Below are 19,270 nucleotides of genomic sequence, written 5' to 3'. Positions count from 1 at the left end.
TACTAAATTTAATTCACACACACACAAACGGAAGATGTTATCCTCCCCTCGCCCGCCACCCAATCACGGCACTCGTTGGAATGACCTGTACAGTGAGTACAGAGACTTAACATTAAGAAGTCATGCAGGAGAGAAACCAACCAAGGAGACTGAGAAAGAGGAAGAAGCAAGGTAGGAGGAAAGCAAGGAAACTGTGGGGTCTCGGAAGTAAAGGGGGAAGAGCTGTGTTGTAGGCCATGTTCAACGGCACTGAATTCTGCAGAGAGTTCAGAAGAGTCGAGGGTGGAGAAGTGACCAGTGAATGTGGTGAACTTACAAGAAGCATCAGATTGGAACCAGAAGTCCAAGTGGGATGGATCGACGACCAGGCAGGGAGAGAAACTGGAGACAGCATGGGAGGCAGATGTTTCAAGAAGTTTCACTGAGGGTGGGGAGATGGAGGGAGATGTGAGATAAAGGGAACATTTTTTGAAAACTATATTTAGGGACTTCCCTGGTGGTCCAGTGGGTAAGACTCTGTGCTTCCAATGCAGGGGGCCCTGGTTCAATCCCTGGTCAGGGAACTAGATCCCGCGTGCCGCAACTAAGACCCGGCACAGCCAAATAAATAAAAATATATATATATAAAAAGAAAACTATATTTATATTCAGATGGGAATGGCTCAAAAGTGAGGGAGAAATAGACAAAGCAAGAGAGAGAAAGAGGGGAGAGAGAAAGGATAATTACAAAGGCTGAGTTGTTGAGTGGGAAGGAGAAGTTTGCCTTTGATGGGAGCAAATATACTTCGAAACAGCAGGCATGAAGAGAAGGGAGCAGATGCCGGGGACTGGTGATTTTGGGTGGGAGGGTGAGGGAGCTCCTGCCTCAGTTCTCCCTTAGTTCTCCACAAACACACACTCTGTGACAGCAGAGGCGTATCCTTCCGAGCTGTTGTTCAAGAAAATCCTTTTGAGTGAGTTTCCTCCCCTTCTCTTGTGGAAGATAAGGCTGGGAAGTGCAAAACCACAGAAAGGGGGTGTAAAGGCCGTGTCTCCATCTGCTGGCTGCCAGTTATCTTCCCAGGAGACCAGGAGACAGAAGCGCTGTCCTTCCTGATGATTGCATTTCAAAGGAACGGCATTCAAGTCCTTGAGAAAGGCACGCCTGGGTTGTAAGAGGTACAAATCCATCTCAAGGGTTCAGAGAAAGAATTCACAGCTGTAAGCCCTTTTTAGTAAATGCCCTAAGAAACAGCAGTCGGGGCCCATGTCAGGTGTTGGCTATAACAAACAGTAAATTCTTTGGGCAGCCTCGCACTTTCTCAGGCAGGCACTTAAGCGGGGGTTGGGGTCATCTTAGGGATGAGGCCTTGAGCTGTCAGAAACTGTTAGTGTTGGGACTTCCCTGGTCGTGCAGTGGTTAAGAATCCACCTGCCAATGCAGGGGACACGGTTTCGAGCCCGGTCCAGGATGATCCCACATGCCGCGGAGCAACTAAGCCCGTGTGCCACAACTACTGAGACCCACACGCCTAGAGCCTGTGCTGCACAACAAGAGAAACCCGCCCCCGCTCGCCACAATTAGAGAAAGCCTGTGCGCAGCAACGAAGACCCAACGCAGCCAAAAAAAAAAAAAAAAAAAAACGATAGTTGTTTAAAAAAAGAAAAAAGAAGCTGTTAGTGTTTGTACAAGTCTTTTAACGTGGCGGGAGGGTGGTAGGCGAAATCATTTGTGCTGAGGGTCTGTCGTTTTTCTAGGCCAAGGCTGAGGCCTAGTTGAGAAGAAAGCTCAAAGGGGCTTGACTAGAGTTCGGTCAGGGAAAGAATCGTTGTCACTCTCCACCCACCAGGGTCACATCATCCTTTATCGTTTAACTACATGGAGAAAACTTGCATGCTGTTTTCCTGCCTTATTCCAGCCAAGGTGAATTCTCTCTTCCGAACTCATAGCATCTATTGTAGCACTTCTCATATAGAAAGTTACCATGTTGTACCTCTTGGCAAATTTTATTATCTTATTTCATCATGTACCTTCTCATGTTTGTCTTGGCTACCCGCCTACATCACAATTTCCTATAGGAACACTGGGCTAATATTGGCAACATCTTTTTACATCGTAGGTTCTGTGCAGCACTTGGTCATTACAAAACAGGAGGGACCGTGAAAGAATGATGTAGCCATAGGACATGACAAAAATTGGTGAGAACCAACCAGGTCCAGCTAGGCAGAAGATTCAACTTCCATAGACCTCAAGCCTCATGCGCTCATTGTAATACATTAGCAAGGTAAATGACACACCCACCAGCATCATGACCGTTCCGAGGCCGACCATAAAAGGCTAAAAAGTGAGCAGTGGACCAGTTCCTGGAAAACCCCACCCCTTCCCCCAAATAGTTGGAACAATCCTCCCATTCATTAGCCTATGAAATTACCCAGCCCATATTTCGGGCCCTCTCGCCTTCTGAGATGGCCCACACTCTGTCCGTGGAGGGTGTATCTCTCTGAATAAATTAACTTCTTAGGCATCACTTTGCCACTCACTGAATTCTTTCTGTGATGAGACATAAAGAACCTGAGCTTCATTAAGTCCTGAGACCAGGCGTGTGATCTCAAAAGATCCTGGGTTCAAGTCCCAGTTTGGGTTTTGGCTGGGTTCCAGTCCTGGCACATGGGTTCACGTCCTAATATGAGGTCCACGGTTTCAATTAGACTCAATCCAGGTCACAGGGCACCCACGTACCTTTATTCATTCCAAAAAATTGTAATGGTGGCCACCTTATGCATATTGTTTTCCACATACTAGAGGGCTGAAATACACATTGACCTTGAAGCTTTAAAAATTTAACCCTTCAGAACCTGGTCTGTAAGACAATATTAGGTGTGTGTCAGCATATATACAACTTAAAGTTTGTTATTTAAGAATCCCTCAAAGGTGAACAACCACAGGCTCATTCTTAGGATATATTAAGGAGTCATAACTCACATCCACTAGGATAGCTATAATCAAAAAGTTAGATAATAACAAGTGTTGCCAAGGATGTGAAGAAATTGGAATCCTTATACCCTGCTGGTGGAAATGGAACTCCTAGGTGTGTAGTCAACAGAAATGAAAACATATGTCCATACAAAAACGTGTACATGAATGTTCATAGTATTATTCATAACAGCCAAATGGTGTAAACAACTGAAGTGTTCATCAACTGCTGAATGGATAAACAAAATGTGGTAAGTCCATACAATGGAGTATTATTCAGCCATAAAAAGGAATGACGTACTGTTACCCGAAAACTGGGTTCACCTCTTGGTGGGTGTAGAGGCAAAAGACACAACCAAGCCAAAGACTGGGAGAAGAAAGGGTTTATTATGACTTGCAGTGAATAAGGAGAACCCTGCGAGCGTTTCCTAAAGCAGTGTCTCTCCAAACAACAAAATTAGGGAAGTCCTATGCTATGGTACATGCATATTCATGAAGGGGCTTGGCAGTAGGCAGAGTCCAAATTTTAGTTGATTGAAGTCGAGGGTCAGAAAAGGTCACCGTCATCATCCCTTAGATTCCACTCGATCTGGTGGTTGGGCACCGGAGGTGGGATTTAAATTCTGCAAAACAGCTCAAGGCAGTGTTTTAAGCTAGTCTTTACCATTGAAATAGAACTGGGAGTCTTTACAACTGATTTGTTGTCTTTGCTGTTGTTGCTTCTCCTGCCTGATAAGTTTGTCCTTTTATTCTCTTAAGTTCATTATTACTGCGACCGGTTCAAGGACAAGCATTGTGTCCAGGCTTAGATCACAAAATGGCTTCGGCTTATGTCAAGAAAGCCATGCCTGGTTCACTTTCTCTGTGGACACCCTAACCCTATCTGTTGACAGTATTGAGAGGAACCTTGAAGACATTATGCTAAATGAAAGAAGCCAGACATAAAAGGCTATATAATCTATAACTGCATTTTATGAGATGTCCAGAATAGGCAAATTCCTAGAGACTAAGTTGGTTAGTGTTTGATGGGGTTGGGAGGCTTGCAGGGATAACTAAAGGGTATCGGTGGGTGGGTTTCTTCAGGTGGTGCAAATGTTCCAAAACTGTGCTGACAAACCCAAGTTCGCGGGCCTGACGCACCGTAAGGCCGCGCAAACTGAAAACGTCAGAGTCTGGGGCAGAGAAAGGCTAACTGCAGGGGCCAGCCGAGAAGAACCGATGGCCCATGCTCAAACGACCTGAACTCCCTGGGTGGTTTTCAGGGAAGGGTTTTTATAGGCGAAATTTGGGGTGAGCGACGAAGGGTGTGTGACTTATCTGATTGGTTGGTGGAGGTCACAGGGCGGAGCTCCAGGAACCCTGGGCTCAGCCTGAAGTTACCCATCCTCCACCTGGTTGGGGGCCTTAGTTCCTACAGGATTCTGAGCTCAGAGCTAGCTTATGTGTTTCCCTTGAGGAGGAACTAGGGCTTTGCTTTGTAGAAGCGCTATTGTTTCACTGCTATTCCTTTGTTTCTGCCATCCCTCACTTCCCTGATTAGTAGCTGTTTGAATCTGCCCTTTGCAACGCAGGGAAGGCCTAGGAGACCAAAGCCTTTTTCTTCAAACAAAAAACAAGGAGCACGACAAGGCTCTGGTACCCAGGATCCTCCAGCCCCGCGGGTCCTGCTTAGTTTCAACTCTAATGATAATTGGACATATCTGTGAATATACTAAACACCATTGAATGCTACACTATAAACAGCTGAATTATTTGGCATGTGAGTTATATAAAGCTGTTAAGAAAAAGAGAAAGTCATGTGACTAATTATTTCAATTACCAAGAGATAAAAGGCCCAAATGTTATTCGGAACCCCTGTGGCCAACAAATTGGCAGAGATCACGGGCTGTCTTCCGTCTTCAAGCGTAAAGTTAGCGAAACGGAGCTGCGGGGTAGCTGGTGAAGCAACGGACGTTTGGGGTCTAAGGAGAGACCCTAGGCCGGCCTCTGTGTCCCGGGCACCCGGCGGCTGAGCTCGGGGCGCCTCGGGTGACTGCGCGCCCCTCCTCCGGCCTGAGTCACGGCGCCCCGAGTCCCCACGCCGAGAGGATGCGGCGGTGAGCGCTGCCGGACGCCGGGCGCAGCGTGGGCTCCGGGACGCCAGCGCCGCCGCTCGGGACGCCAGGCCGCAGGCGTGCTCTCCCGGCCGGGCCTCGCAGGCCGGCTGCCGGGCCCGCCTCCGCGGCTCCCCGACCTCCTCGGCCGGCGGCGCAGCGGAGGAGTCCGAGCCGGAGCCGGAGCCGCGCGCGCCCCGCCCGCCCGCGCCGCCCTTCCTCCCTCCCTCCATGGCGTTTATCCGGAAGAAGCGGCGCGAGCAGCAGCTGCAGCTCTACTCCAAGGAGAGGTGAGCGCCCGGCCCCGGGGAAGAGCCGAGCCGCGGGCGGAGGCCGGGCCCGCTGGGGGCCCGAGGCCGCGGGGGCAGCAGCGGGAGCCGGACCGGGGCCCATCCCGCGGCGGAGCCGAGCGCAGGCGGAGCCCGGCCGGCCACGCGGGTCCCGCCGCCGCGGCGCGGCTCACCCGGAAGGGGCCGCGCGGGGGTGGGTGGGGGCGTGGGGTGTAAGTGGGCTCGGCGGACCCCCGACGCCCACCCCCCAGGCCCCAGGCGTCGGGTCCCAGCGCTCGGCCCCCTGTCGCCGGCTTGTACTCTCGGGCGGCACCGCGCGGCTCGGGGACCCCCCGCCTGCGGGGTAGACGCAGGTGCCCCCCATCACCGCGCCTTGTTACCGCGGACTTGAGCCCTCAAGCAAATGCCTGGGCAGATCCCTGCCCTCCTGGGCTGGGAGACAGCCTCTGAGGGAGGCCTGATTCTGAGAAAAGCCCGGGTCCAGCCCGCCAGACGTTGTCTGCCGAGCAGTGGACCTTATTGTAAGTGCATGTGAAGGCTCTGAACTGAGCGCTGAGGCACGACAGTCGGGATCACCGGCATCCCGGTGAGGATTTGGGGTCCCACGAGCAAAGGCTGAAATGGCCTCGAAGCAGTTATGGTTCAAGAGTTTCTGATCCTCAGCCTCCAAGGGAAGAAGTCCCTTATGAGAAAGCTCACTTCTAAGTAGACTTCCAGGGCTTTTCTAGTGAGACAGCTTGCTGGTCCTTGGGTCTGTGGTCCCAGGTGCCAAAAGGAGCTGGGAATGAGTCATTTTACACAGTGTTTTGGATGTGGGAGCCAGTTATCTCGGAGTGCTGCTAGCCTGCCCTGGTGTTGTGTGATCAGTGGGGACCAACGAAGCAGATGGTACATGAGATAACAAGTGCAGACTTTAAGGCTTGTGCGATCTTGCAGCGCCCACACTTCTTTGTATGGGGATTGACTGGACCCCGGTGCAAACATTCATACCCTTTTCTCATCTCTAATGTTGGCCTCTGCCAGGATATCCATAGCCTGGAATTTCATTTTCCACTGTAGAGAAGAAGATATACCAAAAAAACGTATCTTGGATAGGGCTTCCAAGAACGATTTTGGTAGCGTGATTAGGCTTTATCCACAGACAGGCTTGTTTATTGAGTAGTGATAACTGGATCCTGAATGAAGTAACTCACTCTTGTAAGAGGCTTTTGGGACTTCGTCTGTAATGCTTGTTTCATGTGGAGAGAGCGTGAATAGTTTCTTTGTTCAGTACCAACAACATTAAGACTTGGTATTCTGTATTAAATAGATGAATGTTCACATTTACATTGTAAGAACTTTGAAACACTTGAGTTGCCATCATGTTCTATGATCTAGGAGTCATTTGTAACAATTCTATGGCTTCTTTGGTATACAGGGAATCCTGCTTTCTTTAGACCTGCCAGTTATTTCTGCGACAGTAATTTGTGTTTAATTGGGTTAGCTTGTGCAGCTCTGCAGCGTCACAGCAATCTTAAAGTCCGCCCTGGCATTTCTGTGTATAAGCTGCTTTGTTGGTATCCATTGATCGGGCAGCGTGACAGGCTAGCAGCCCTCAGGGATGACTGTAGCTCTCACAACAAAATAATTATTCATCAGTCAGGAGGCAGCAACTGTTCTTAAGCATCGGTAATTGGAAAAAGTCAGTGCTACATATTTTTATTTGAATCCTACTTCCTGACTGCCCAAATTCTCTAATGCCCTGCCCCGTGGCTTTGCAACCTTGGGTTGATGGGTACACTAACCAGGATGGTGTCCCTAGAATAGCAGTTTAAATGACAGGAATATGTCTCACAATCAAGCAGTCTCTTTCTAAATCTTAGAATTCTCTCTGAAAGACAAGAGTATTTTATTTTATTTTAAAATATTTATTTGGTGGGTTTTTTTTTTTTTTTTTTTTTTTTTGCTGCATTGGGTCTTAGTTGCAGCACATGGGATCTTTCGTTGCAGTGGGTTCTTTGTTGCAGCGCGCGCGGGCTTCTCTCTAGTTGTGGCGTGTGGGCTCCGGAGCGCATGAGCTCTGTAGTTAAGGCGCATGGGCTCTCTTGTTGTAGTGCAAGGCCTCAGTAGTGTTGTGGCATGTGGGATCTTAGTTCTCTGACCAAGGATCGAACCCACGTACCCTGCATTGCAAGATGGATTCTTAACCACTGGACCACCAGGGAAGTCCCAAGATGAGTATTTTAAACCAACTTTATTGAGCCCCAAATTTACCTTGGCTGCACAGGTTTTTTCCCCTAGCTTATCTCTTTGTGGCAATAAACACCATTTAGCAAACTGATTGACAGGTCATTGACTCCGGCATACCCAAGAGAACTGTTACTTTCCTTGGAACTGTTTCAGAGGTCACCATGAAAGCCTCACCTCTTCAGAGTTGCAGTTTCATTGGTCCCTGTCACGCTGCTTTAGTGATTTGAGATTTCTACTGCTACCCAATAATGATCCAGAAAGGAGAAGCTTGAAGTTAGCATCAGCTTCACACTAAGAGAAATAAATGCTGATATATTTAGAATAAGTGATATTTCTACAAAAGTAGAAGCAGAGAGGCTGTTGGGAGATTCTTAGATTGGTGGCTTAGACCAAGGTGGTGGCAGAAGAAATGGAGAAAAATGGATGGATTTTTATTTTTTATTTATTTATTTTTGGCTGTGTTGGGTCTTCGTTGCTGCACACGGGCTTTCTCTAGTTGTGGCGAGCGGGGGCTACTCTTTGTTGCGGTGTGCGGGCTTCTCATTGCGGTGGCTTCTCGTTGCAGAGCACGGGCTCCAGGCGCGCGGGCTTCAGTAGGTGTAGCACATGGGCTCAGTAGTTGTGGCACGTGGGCTCTAGAGCGCAGGCTCCGTAGTTGTGGCGCACGGGCTTAGTTGCTCCGCGGCATGTGGGATCTTCCTGGACCGGGGCTCGAACCGTGTCCCCTGCATCGGCAGGCGGATTCTTAACCACTGCGCCACCAGGGAAGCCCATGTGGATGGATTTTAGATGTTTTTAGGAAGTAGCACTGATAGGTCTTGGCGGAGTGGACTGCATGTAGAAGGTAATAGAGGAAGAATACCAGCTTAGAGGTCTCAGATAAAATACAGGATGCCCAGTTAAACTTGAATTTCAGATGAACAGTGAGTAACCTTTTATATAAGTATGTCCCATGTGATATTTGGTACGTACTTATACTAAAAAATGTTTGTAATTTATCTGAAATTCAAATTTAACTAGGTGTCCTGTATTTTTACTTGCTAAACCTAGCAGTCCTACTCTCAGGTTTCTGATTTAAACGACTATACAGTGGTATCATTTATTGGTGATGCTGTAAAGAAATGCTCTGAGTAGTTTTCAGTATTAGAAAACAAGAGGTACCGGCTATTCAGATTAAGTACGGTGTTATCCCGCTTAAGACTTAGTGGGAAGGAGCCATGTTGATCTTACTGGTGTTCTAAAATGTCCATTGCAGGTGTTAAGATAAATGCAAACAAATCTAAAAAGACAATTCACATCGCTTCCCTTGGAATTGTCGGGAAAGGCAGATGTGTACAGTGGGCTAGCATACGAGGGTATTCTACAAACAGCTGCTACTTAAGATATTTCTATTTCAAGATTTAGGAGTAAGCTAATTGTATATTGTTACGTTCACATCTAGGAGTGGTGTGGGGGAACCACAGCTGTTTTCGTTTTGGATGATATAGAAATTGAGATAGTTGAGGCATGTCCCCACTGGAAGAGAGTCCGTTTTCTCTCTAAGTGTCACAGAACAAATTGCTTAGCTGTGGCTTGTAAGTTGTCATTCCAGGATAAAACGTGATGATTATGAGTTCTGTATTGGGCTCACATATTGCATTAATCGTTCTACAGGCATTCCTTAGACTTCCTCTTTGCTTCAGACATGCCATGTGTGGATAATTCTCTTGCTTATGCTGATATTAAATTTCTTGGCTGATATTAAATGTCTTTTACTTAATAGGTTTATTTTGTCAATAGATTCTGTGTTTGTTACACTGAAAATACTTGCTGAGGTGGCAAAGTGATTTGCTAGACTCTGGTTTAATCTTTCGTTTTTAAGACTGGTCATCCTATTCCTTGAATACCTCTCTGGGATTTGCCAGGTGTCGAAAATGGAGGTAAACTGCAGAATCAGCGCTCAGTTAGTCAGGACTGCTGATGGGCTGAGAGAAATCGACATAAATCCTATTTCTTTACATCATAGTTACTTTTCTTACATAACAAAAAAACAGTGAAAGTGGAAATAAGTGTTGCTAATTTTTTGATTAACTTAGAATTTATACTGGCTTTACCCAAAATGCGTTACTAGCCTACCATCTTATTCCCTTATTACTGTCTCAAATTAGCATCTTCCAAAATGGCTACCATTTAAGAAGACACCAGAATCTCCCATAAATGGATTCTGAGTGTGTTGGCTGTATGGTTTTTCAAATGTGATATAAAATGGGCATTTAAGGAATTCATCGCTGGGTTTTTCCTAAATGCCACTGTGATTTCGTCTTTTTCTCATCAGATATTTAACATTTCCAACTCATGGATTTTGCAAATTATCTTTTTGTTTTTTTAATTTTTTAACGTGTGTTCAGTGAATGGGGTCTGTATAATACTAATACTTTGAAGTTTTGTATTATGACTTAGTATGTAGTCAATCTTCACAAATGTTTGATGTGAGGTGGAAAATAGATGTATATTAATATTGGTACAGGATTCTGTATATATATCTATTACGTTAAGCTTGTTAGTTATTTAGATCTTGAATGAATTTTTTCTGATTGAGAGAGGGTTCATGATGCTAACTTCACCTTGTATTTCTATCAATTTCTGCTATAACTATTTTCAGGGTATGTTATTAAGTCTATTTAAACTTAGAATTGATGTCTTAGCAGATTGAATCTTTCATCAATGGATAATGACTCCTTATTCCTAGTAATGATTCTTTTTCTATTTTGTCTGATATTAATATATTAGTTTTCTTTTGGTTATTTGCATTATATATAATTTTTCATTCTTTACTTCCAACTTTTCTTGTCCTTAGATTTTAGGCTTATTTCTTATAAATAGTTTGTAGTTGAACTTTTTATTAATTTGTTCTGATACTTCTTGTCTTGACAGATTAGTCCATTTACATTTGTTAATATTACCAATTTATTTGGAATCATTTTTACTTTTTTATTCTTTAATTTTTTCTTATTTTTCCTTGGTTTGGATTAACTAAGATCCCCTTGTTCCCTTTCATTTGTCCTGAAGAGCGTGGGAGTGAGCTTCCCTGGTGGCGCAGTGGTTGAGAGTCCGCCTGCCGATGCAGGGAACGCGGGTTCGTGCCCCGGCGGGGAAGATCCCACATGCCGTGGAGCAGCTGGGCCCGTGAGCCATGGCCGCTGAGCCTGCGCGTCCGGAGCCTGTGCTCCGCAACGGGAGAGGCCACAGCAGTGAGAGGCCCGCGTACCGCAAAAAAAAAAAAAAAAAGAGTGTGGGAGTTACAAATTGTTTCTGTTTCTCTAGTGCTAACCCTCGAAATTTTAACATTTATATTTAACTTAAGGTGTGAGGCTAATCATTCTCTTTACCCTCCTTCCTAACAATATTGGGACCTTGGAACAATTCCTGTTGGCCCATCTTAAATTATAGTCTGGGGCTTCCCTGGTGGCGCAGTGGTTGAGAGTCCGCCTGCTGATGCAGGGGACGCGGGTTCGTGCCCTGGTCCGGGAGGATCCCACGTGCCGCGGAGCAGCTGGGCCCGTGAGCCGTGGCCGCTGAGCCTGTGCGTCCGGAGCCTGTGCTCCGCAACGGGAGAGGCCACAGCAGTGAGAGGCCTGCGTACCGAAAAAAAAAAAAAAATTATAGTCTGTCATTGTCCAGTATTTTCAATATATTTTAAGCCTACAAATTAGACATTATAATTATTTAGTTAATGCTTGTATAGTTTACATGCATATTTACCATTGTCTTGGCATTCCTTCTTGCATATAATATCTTCCCTACAGAATTTTCTCTTTCCTGAAGAACGTCCTTTAGAAGTTCCCCTGATGAGGGTGTGATGATAGTAAACTATGTTTGTTTTTGTCTGTCTGAACATGTCCCTATATTGCCCTTGTTTTGAAAATCGGTTTTGCTGGATGTATACTTCTCTCAGCCTTTTGAAGATTCTGCAAAGGAAGGCAAATGGCCAGGAATATGCGTCAGGCTTTTGCTGGGGCAGCACTGGTGGGGGAGACTCAGCACAGGAGAGGGAGGTCAGTGACAGATGCGCCGTGCCCTCCTGGTGTGGCTCTTAGCTCCCTGGCAGGGTCAGGCTGCAGACTCCAGCAGAAGCCTGGACCCCATGGGGTGACCCAGGGCTGGGACACAGCGGAGTTACGCTGTGATGGAACCTTGCTCGCCAGGCCCAGTGCGACATTTGTGGCTGTGTGTGGGTTGGCCTGGTCCCTTCCCTGGCTTGACTGGGGGCTGTCTAAGTATTGCACTTGGGTCTGCATAATATGGTCGGGTAGGTTCACGTGTCTGTGTTCATGGTTAGGGAGCTGCCAACGCTTCCTCTGGCATGATTAAGGTACTGGGGTCCAACCTTGTTGTTGTTTTGTTTTTTAATATTTATGCGTTTATTTATTTATTTGGTTGTGCTGGGTCTCAGCTGCGGCAGGCGGGCTCCTTAGTTGCGGCACGCATGTGGGATCTAGTTCCCTGACCAAGGATCGAACCTGGGCCCCCTGCCTTGGGAGCACGGAGTCTTATCCACTGTGCCACCCGGGAAGTCCCAGGGGTTCAGTCTTGTTGACCCAGACTGTTGCCTTTACCGCAGGTCAGGGCGGGTCTCTCTGGAGCTTTGTGGGTGGCCAGCTTCCATTCTGGGAGACCAGCCTGCAACAGACGCCTGTCATTCGTCTCACTGCTATTTGTAAGGAATCTGCCTTTTCTCTGGCTGCTTTTAAGGTCCCTTCTTTGTAGTGTTTTGCTGTTTGTCTATACAGACATTTCCTTCTATTCATCTCTCCTGGATGGGGTTCCTAAAGCTGGAGTAGTTTTGGAAAATTTGTAGCCAAGCCCTTAGCTCTTGGAATATTGCTTCTCCCCATTCTTTTAATATCTCAAAATGACTGTTTAATACGTATCTTTTTTCTGTGCTGCATTGTGGCTTATTTAAGTCCATCTTACAGTTTACTATTTTTTTCTTCTAGTTGCCTAATTTGCTGTCTATCCCTCTAAAGTTTTAATTTCACTTATTATATTTTAAATTTTCTAGTTTTGTTTGGGTTGCTTACAATTGCCTGATCATTTTTGATGAAAGTGTGTTCCTTTCTTGTACTTTTGATGTCCTTCTATTTCTTTAAACTTATCCTTGTAACGATCAGATACAGAAAATAATTATCTGTAGCCTTTACAGGTTTCATTGAGTAGTTTGCTTCTTGTACTGACCTCCATTCAGTAATCTTACTTCCTCACTTGATTTATGATTTTGGATTGTGGCCTTTTTGTTCCTTGAGTTATTTTCGGGAATTCTTGGAGATCTGAATTTAAAGTGTATTTTCCCAGAAAGTGTTTGCGTGTATATCTGCCTGGGGTTGGGGGAGAGACCACAGTGGTTTGTTTTGAGTTTTATTCGGCTAAAAAGGTAGTGTGAATTCTAACCCCAGATGTGTGTCAAGGCAGGCTTGTGGTTTCAGGCTCTAAAGGAAACTTATTTTGTCCCCAGCCCAGAGCCAGGGTCCTACCATATCCCTCTGGGGGAAGTAGGGTGGGTGGTTTTTTATTTCCACCCTCAAAGGGTGTTACTTTAGGGATCCTAGCTTTTTCTACTCCCTCCCCCTCCCCCCATGACTGTCCCCTCCTGAATTCAGGCTCTGTTACTCAGAGTTGGGAAAAGCCTGCTCCAGTGCCTGCTGGCTTTTGTTTCTCTCTTCTAAGACTTTCCCTTACTTTTCTATCACCTCAGCCGAGCATTTGAAATTTTTAGCAATTTATCCAGCAGTTTTAGAGGATCTGTATCGAGATGTCTTTGGACATCTCATCTGCCCTGATGCCTGAAATGGAATTCCTGCTGATTTCTTTAGGCCTAGGTTTATTTAATCTATAAACCCACTGGTTAAGGAAGGACTCTTGAGGTAATCTAATCTATAGCTCCCTCCCCTCACTTTGTAGCTGGAGGCCTGAGTAAGCAAAGTGTTTGGCTAAAAGTCCAAAGCCTAGATGTGCAAAGCCAAGCCTAGAGCAGATGTCCTCCGAGCCAGTCCAGCCGCTTTTCTACCACAGCGTGCTGCTGCTGTTGTAAACCCTAGGCCAGTGCTTGTTTTATGGTATCTCTGAAACTTACTACGATTCAGGAACGCTCCACGCCTGGTTTATGGTGACATTAGTACCCTGTTACTACGGGTGGTCCATGGGCCATCCCCTCAGCTCCGCCTGGGAACTTGTTAGAAAATACAGAATTTCAGGCTCCACTCAGATCTTCCACATCAGAATCTGCTTTTTTTTTCTGTCTTTTTTTTAAAATTTGATTTTTTTCTTTTCTTTTGACTGCACCACACAGCACGTGGGATCTTAGTTCCCCGGCCAGGGATCGAACCCAGGCCCCCTGCATTGGAGCACAGAGTCTTAACCACTGGACCACCAGGGAAGTCCCCCAGAATCTGCATGTTAACAAGATCCCCAGATGCTTGAAGTTCGGGAAGCACTGTTGTAGATTACAGTAATTAAGCATTCATCTAGATTCCTTGTCTGTTCCTTCAAACTTATCTTCCAGCTTTTATCTTCTTGGTAGTGTAGAGAAGGCTCACGGAAGTATCCTCCCTGGGGCTGTGACCCCTGGTGAAGAAGTTGAAAGACTTTGAGAGCTTAGGTGATACTGTGGCCATTTGTTCTCACAGGTTGTTGAGACGTGAAAATAGAAACTGGCTTATGGATGGTGTCAGTGAAAGGCATTTCGGTATCCGAGCCATCTTGGCCAGGAAGTAACTGCGTCTCACATAGTCAAAGGAGAACGTAATTTCCGAGGGTCTGATAGAGTTTTAAACTTACTCCCAAGGGAAGGGGTCAGAGGGCCAGATGAAATAGTGAAATTGGTTACCCTGGGGGACAGCCATGAAATGCTGCTCCAGGGTGGAAGGGCCAGTAATTTACATGAGAAAACAACTGGTTCAGGGACTAGAAATAATATGTAATCACTCAGATGTCTCTATGCAAAAATGCATAGAACATGGATCATAAAATGAGTCAAGTTTTCTTACAAAAGGGGATTAATATGTGTTTAGGTGTCACTGAAGCTTGATGGGATGGGACTCAAGATCAGAATCTAGTGCTAAAAAGCTGTAGACCTGTTCAAAAAGGGGAGACCCATTAGGAGGTGAGGCAGTGGGCTCTGAAGATCTGCGTCTGCAGGGGAGTCCGTGAACCACGCGGAAAGACCCGGAGGACTTATGGGAAAGAGGAACAGAGATAACGTAATTGTGTTCATTTGTTACAGGACACCCAAGTGGGTGGGAAAAAATGGTGGATGTGTACCTGAGGGAGATTGAAAACAGGAAGTGGCAACACAGAAAATGAGAGGCCTCACCCAGCCGAAGCTTGATGAGATCTAATTCCCGTTCCTTGCCTTCCCTTGTTGAAATTTTGAATTATTTTAAGGCAGAGAGCTTGAGAACTTTTCAAAATTCTGAGTATTAAAGAGTCATTAAGCAAGTAGCAATGACAGAAACCATCAGAAAAGGCAGTGGTATCAAGTTATTTATTGTTGAAGCCCAGGGGGATTAAGGAGGATTCTGACATGCATAGAAACTAAATTTTTCAGAAGGCAGATATTATAAGTTTCCAGGAAGGGGAATAAAACAGGATCATTACTGGACAGTTCTGAAAAGGATATTGACCTAGGAAGTTTGTCAAACTGTCAGAAATAGAATTCAGAACGTCCAATCCAAATGGTCTTTGGTGAAGAGTTACAAAAAAAATCAGACAAGCAAATAAACAGAGAATGGTGGTACACGTAGTATTCCTCCGAGCTTATAATTTAAAAAAATATATATATAAAACAAGAAAGGCAACAACCAAGGACAGATTAAGAGGATATCACAGTCCTATAAGTTAGCATCAAGAAAGTTAAAGCCCCAGAGGAGTGCTTGCTTTAAACGATGCTACAGGTTAAAATATATATATATATATATATTTTTTTTTTTAAGTCTCCTGAAGTTGTGTGTAAAACTAGGCTCTTGCCTAGGGCCCGGCCCAGCCCAGCAGTGTAAAATATTACTCACGACAGAGGAAGTGGCTCTTATTTTGTATTCTATTAATGATACCATCAGACTGAAAGTGACAGGCTAGACTTTCAGAAGATGGGTTAAGATGCAGAGGACACCCATGTGCCTGGGTCTCCTGGTGTAAACTCCTGGGAGAGTTTGAGTTTGGAACCACAGCATGTTTCCATGATCTAGGAACTTGGAAAGGTGCAGAAAGAGCATATGTGCATAAGTAGGTTGAGTGCTAATTCTGGATCAGACAGATTTTTATAAACGGCTAGGAGAGGAAGTTGTCATCCGTCTCCAGCATGAATTCAGTATGAAGTCATTTCATGCTAATCTGATCTTTTTTGACAGAGTTCTGACTGGTAGGTCAGGAAAATGCAGTCGATTTCGTTCAGCTGAACTCTCGCAGAGAATAAGGTTTGGTTTTGTGATGTCTTAATAGCAGAATTGAGAAAGGAGAAATGGATGTTCGTATAGTTAGGTAAGATTCGTTTGCCTATTCAGAGGTTGCTGTCAGATGTATTCTTGGGGGCACATTTCTAACAGTGGGTCACTGGACAGTGTTCTTGTCTCTTAAACGTTTTCTTAATTCATTCCTTGTTTCAGAGGCCATTTTATGAAGCTTACCAAAAATGCCCAGTTTAGTTCAACCAGCTCTCTAGGTAGTGGGGGCCCTACAGTCTAGCTTAATCCAAGGATAGTGGGGTGTTCAGAGGAGAGATGCAAATACAGGCCACTCGGGCCCTTTCTGCCGCCGTGCACATGTCACTAAGGTGTCCTGGCCCTTCCTGCGGTCTCACAATCCTCTTCACGGTGAATCTAGTTTTACATCTCCAACTAGAGAAATGATTGACTAGCAAAATCTTCTGGCTCCATTATAAATACTGTTTATCAACAGAGTGTTGAATAATTGTTGGGTAGCCGTGAAGGCAGGGTTAACTCTGAGGGCTGGCCTGGGGTGAACTTGTCTTACGTTGTTGGTTAAGTGTTGAACAGTATGCTTTGCAATTTAGGTGACATGAGGATGGGACAGCATCTTTTTCAGGGAAGTTAAATTGCGGAATGAGTCAGTTTATCTAAAGAAAAAGTCACTACACCTCTGTAAAGATGAAGTAAACTAAGGAATACCCAGGAGCAGGGCCCCGAGTCTCCTAAAGAGATAATTTACAGTCTGATACATCACTAATGAGGGAGATCATAAAATTATAAAAGTGTTTTTATTTTTACTTTTTTTTTAAAACTTGGAACGTTTTACTCCATGGAATGCACTTTGAAAATCATTGTTCAGAACACCATGAAACTTTACAGTAATACTTTTTACATACAAAAATTTTCAAGCAGGTATAACTGAATACTTAAGTAAAAAGAAAAAAATAAACTCAGAAAAGTTTCTTAATCCTTTGAATAATGATGTGGTTATATCCCTTTATCGTGTGTTTTACATTACTTACAAAATAGGCATATTAGTAAATTAAGGAGGATATAATTCATTTACCAAAATAATGACTTTAGTCATACAATAGCTGATGTGATTATATTTTTATTGGCATAAAAAACACATACTTAAATAAAATTTTTAAAAATCCAGAAAAAAGCTTAAAAAAACACACACCTAAGATTTACTATTTTAGCCTTTTTTTTTTTTTTTTTTTTTTTGCGGTACGCGGGCCTCTCACTGTTGTGGCCTCTCCCGTTGCGGAGCACAGGCTCCGGACGCGCAGGCTCAGCGGCCATGGCTCACGGGCCCAGCCGCTCCGCGGCATGTGGGATCTTCCCAGACCGGGGCACGAACCCGTGTCCCCTGCATCGGCAGGCGGACTCTCAACCACTGCGCCACCAGGGAAGCCCATATGAAGGCTATTTTGATAGCAACAAAATTATGCCATTGTCTTATTGATGAATAGTTATTTTACCCTCTCTCTAAGAGGAGGAGTGGGGAGAGGAAGAAGGAGAGACGGTTGCATAGCTCCAGCCCAAGCAAAAGGTTTCAACTTATTAATACAAGCTAAAAGTAAGGGCCAAGGTACTTAGTATCTCTCTGATTCATACCTTCTTGGAAATTATCTCGGGCATCAGAGGCCGCTCCTACCAATCTGAACTTTTGTGGTTGCTCCGAAATTCAGAGTAAGTGTTAACAGTGAGCATTTTACATTGACCTCTGGCAGTTTAGCCTGTGATGAATTCTTGCTCATGGATTTTACAATGTACAACAGGCCAATAAAAATTGCCTGTTTTGATGGTAAGGCTAGTTCCCGCTGTCATCATTTTTAATTTATGAGTTATTTTTCTGTTGGTCCAGTTTGTTTTCAAGCAAGCAGTATCTTGTTTCATGGATATAATTTCTTCTTTGTGAGGATCTTAATTAGAGTCTTTTGACCTTTTCTTCTGTTCATTGTCTCTAGTCCTTCACGCTGTGTTCTTCTGCTTGTTTGGTCTAGTTCTTTCACGTTAGAGGCTGGTGATCTTGGGGTGTGCGTTCATATTTAAGGGTGAAGCACGTAATTCTGTGTCACTGTGGGCAGGCCTTTTCTGTTGGGCTTCACTGTGGGATGATGTTGTAGACGGTTCTTTGAAATGTTAGTATCCATAGGTCTTTTCTCTAGGGCTATTTAGTTTTTTCCAGAACTAACCCACAGTCTGCTGCTTGGAGTGTTACATGTCCTCCTGCTTTCTGTGTAATCACTGTCTTTTCATGCAGTGGCGCTGCTCTGCACTGTGCTTGGTGCCTAGTTTGGAGTCTCTTGTTTAATTCTGGTGTTGAAAAACCATGTGTAGGGAGAAGCATCGGGGAGGAATCGCAGCTGCTGGCCTCGTTTGGACTTTCAAGCATCCCCCCAGGCTCCATCCCTACCTTCTTGGTACCTGGTACCTGCGGTTGTGGAACTTGTGGTTTCCTCCTGGTTTGTACTTTTTCTGGAGGCATCTGCTCTTCCAGCTTCTGATCACTGCTCATTCCTCCCCTCTGCTTTCCACGTCTCACAAATTTATAGGTATCTCTCATCTGCTTTTATGTCTCTCCGATTTCCATTAGTCTGTGGGTTTTACTCTTTTTTGTGTGGGGGGTTACTATTTTAAAAATATTTTTGTTCACATTGTAGTGTTTTTCCAGAGGGAGCAGAAATAAACACTTACGTTTATTCTGCCGTTTATTCTGCCGTATTTAATCGAGATGCCTTCCTGTAATACACCGGAACTTCAAGACACATCTCAAGTACCACACTTTTCATGAAAACATCTCCCCGTGACTCTGGGTGCCGTTGATGTTTCCTGGTCCTTACCACAAAACAAACAAAACAGTTGTTTTCAGTTCTTCGCCATATATTTGTTTCTGTGGCCATGCAACTAAATTAATACTTTTTCTGTTACTTTATTTTGTTTTTAAAAGTTTAAAGCACTTAAAGCTTTAAAAAGAACTGATTCCCATTGGGTTCAGCTTACTCGTTTTATCTATTAAATAGCTGTTGCGTACAAAGCCTTAGATTGGTTATAACAGGAATATCTAAAGATCTGCTTCTCAGAGGCACTGGTCTTGTGGAAGTAGCAAGAGAAACTCACCCACCCACCAGCCATGACAGTGGAGAATGGTTTGTGGTGGGGAAGAGGGGGTGGGGAAGCCTCGTGTGTAGTCCTGGGGAACAAAGGATGAACACTCTGTAGGTGGGAAAGCTCCGAGCT

The 19,270-nt window shown here is 45.0% G+C and overlaps 1 protein-coding gene across 3 annotated transcripts in view; it reads left to right on the top strand.

Annotated features, from left to right (window-relative positions):
• Positions 1–5,233: 5,233 nt before the first annotated feature.
• The window catches only part of NSMAF (neutral sphingomyelinase activation associated factor), a 61,175-nt gene continuing 47,138 nt past the window's right edge, over positions 5,234–19,270 (top strand). For all 3 annotated transcript variants that reach the window (XM_059994680.1, XM_059994679.1, XM_059994678.1), the window contains exon 1: positions 5,234–5,336. In XM_059994680.1, coding sequence (XP_059850663.1) covers positions 5,278–5,336 — 59 coding nt within the window. In that variant the 5' untranslated portion in view covers positions 5,234–5,277. The remainder of the gene's footprint in view (positions 5,337–19,270) is intronic.

Source organism: Delphinus delphis, chromosome 17 (assembly GCF_949987515.2).
Source record: "Delphinus delphis chromosome 17, mDelDel1.2, whole genome shotgun sequence".
Taxonomy (NCBI): Eukaryota; Metazoa; Chordata; class Mammalia; order Artiodactyla; family Delphinidae; genus Delphinus; species Delphinus delphis.
Note: the sequence above shows the minus strand (reverse complement) of the source record. Positions and strands in the feature narration are given on the sequence as shown.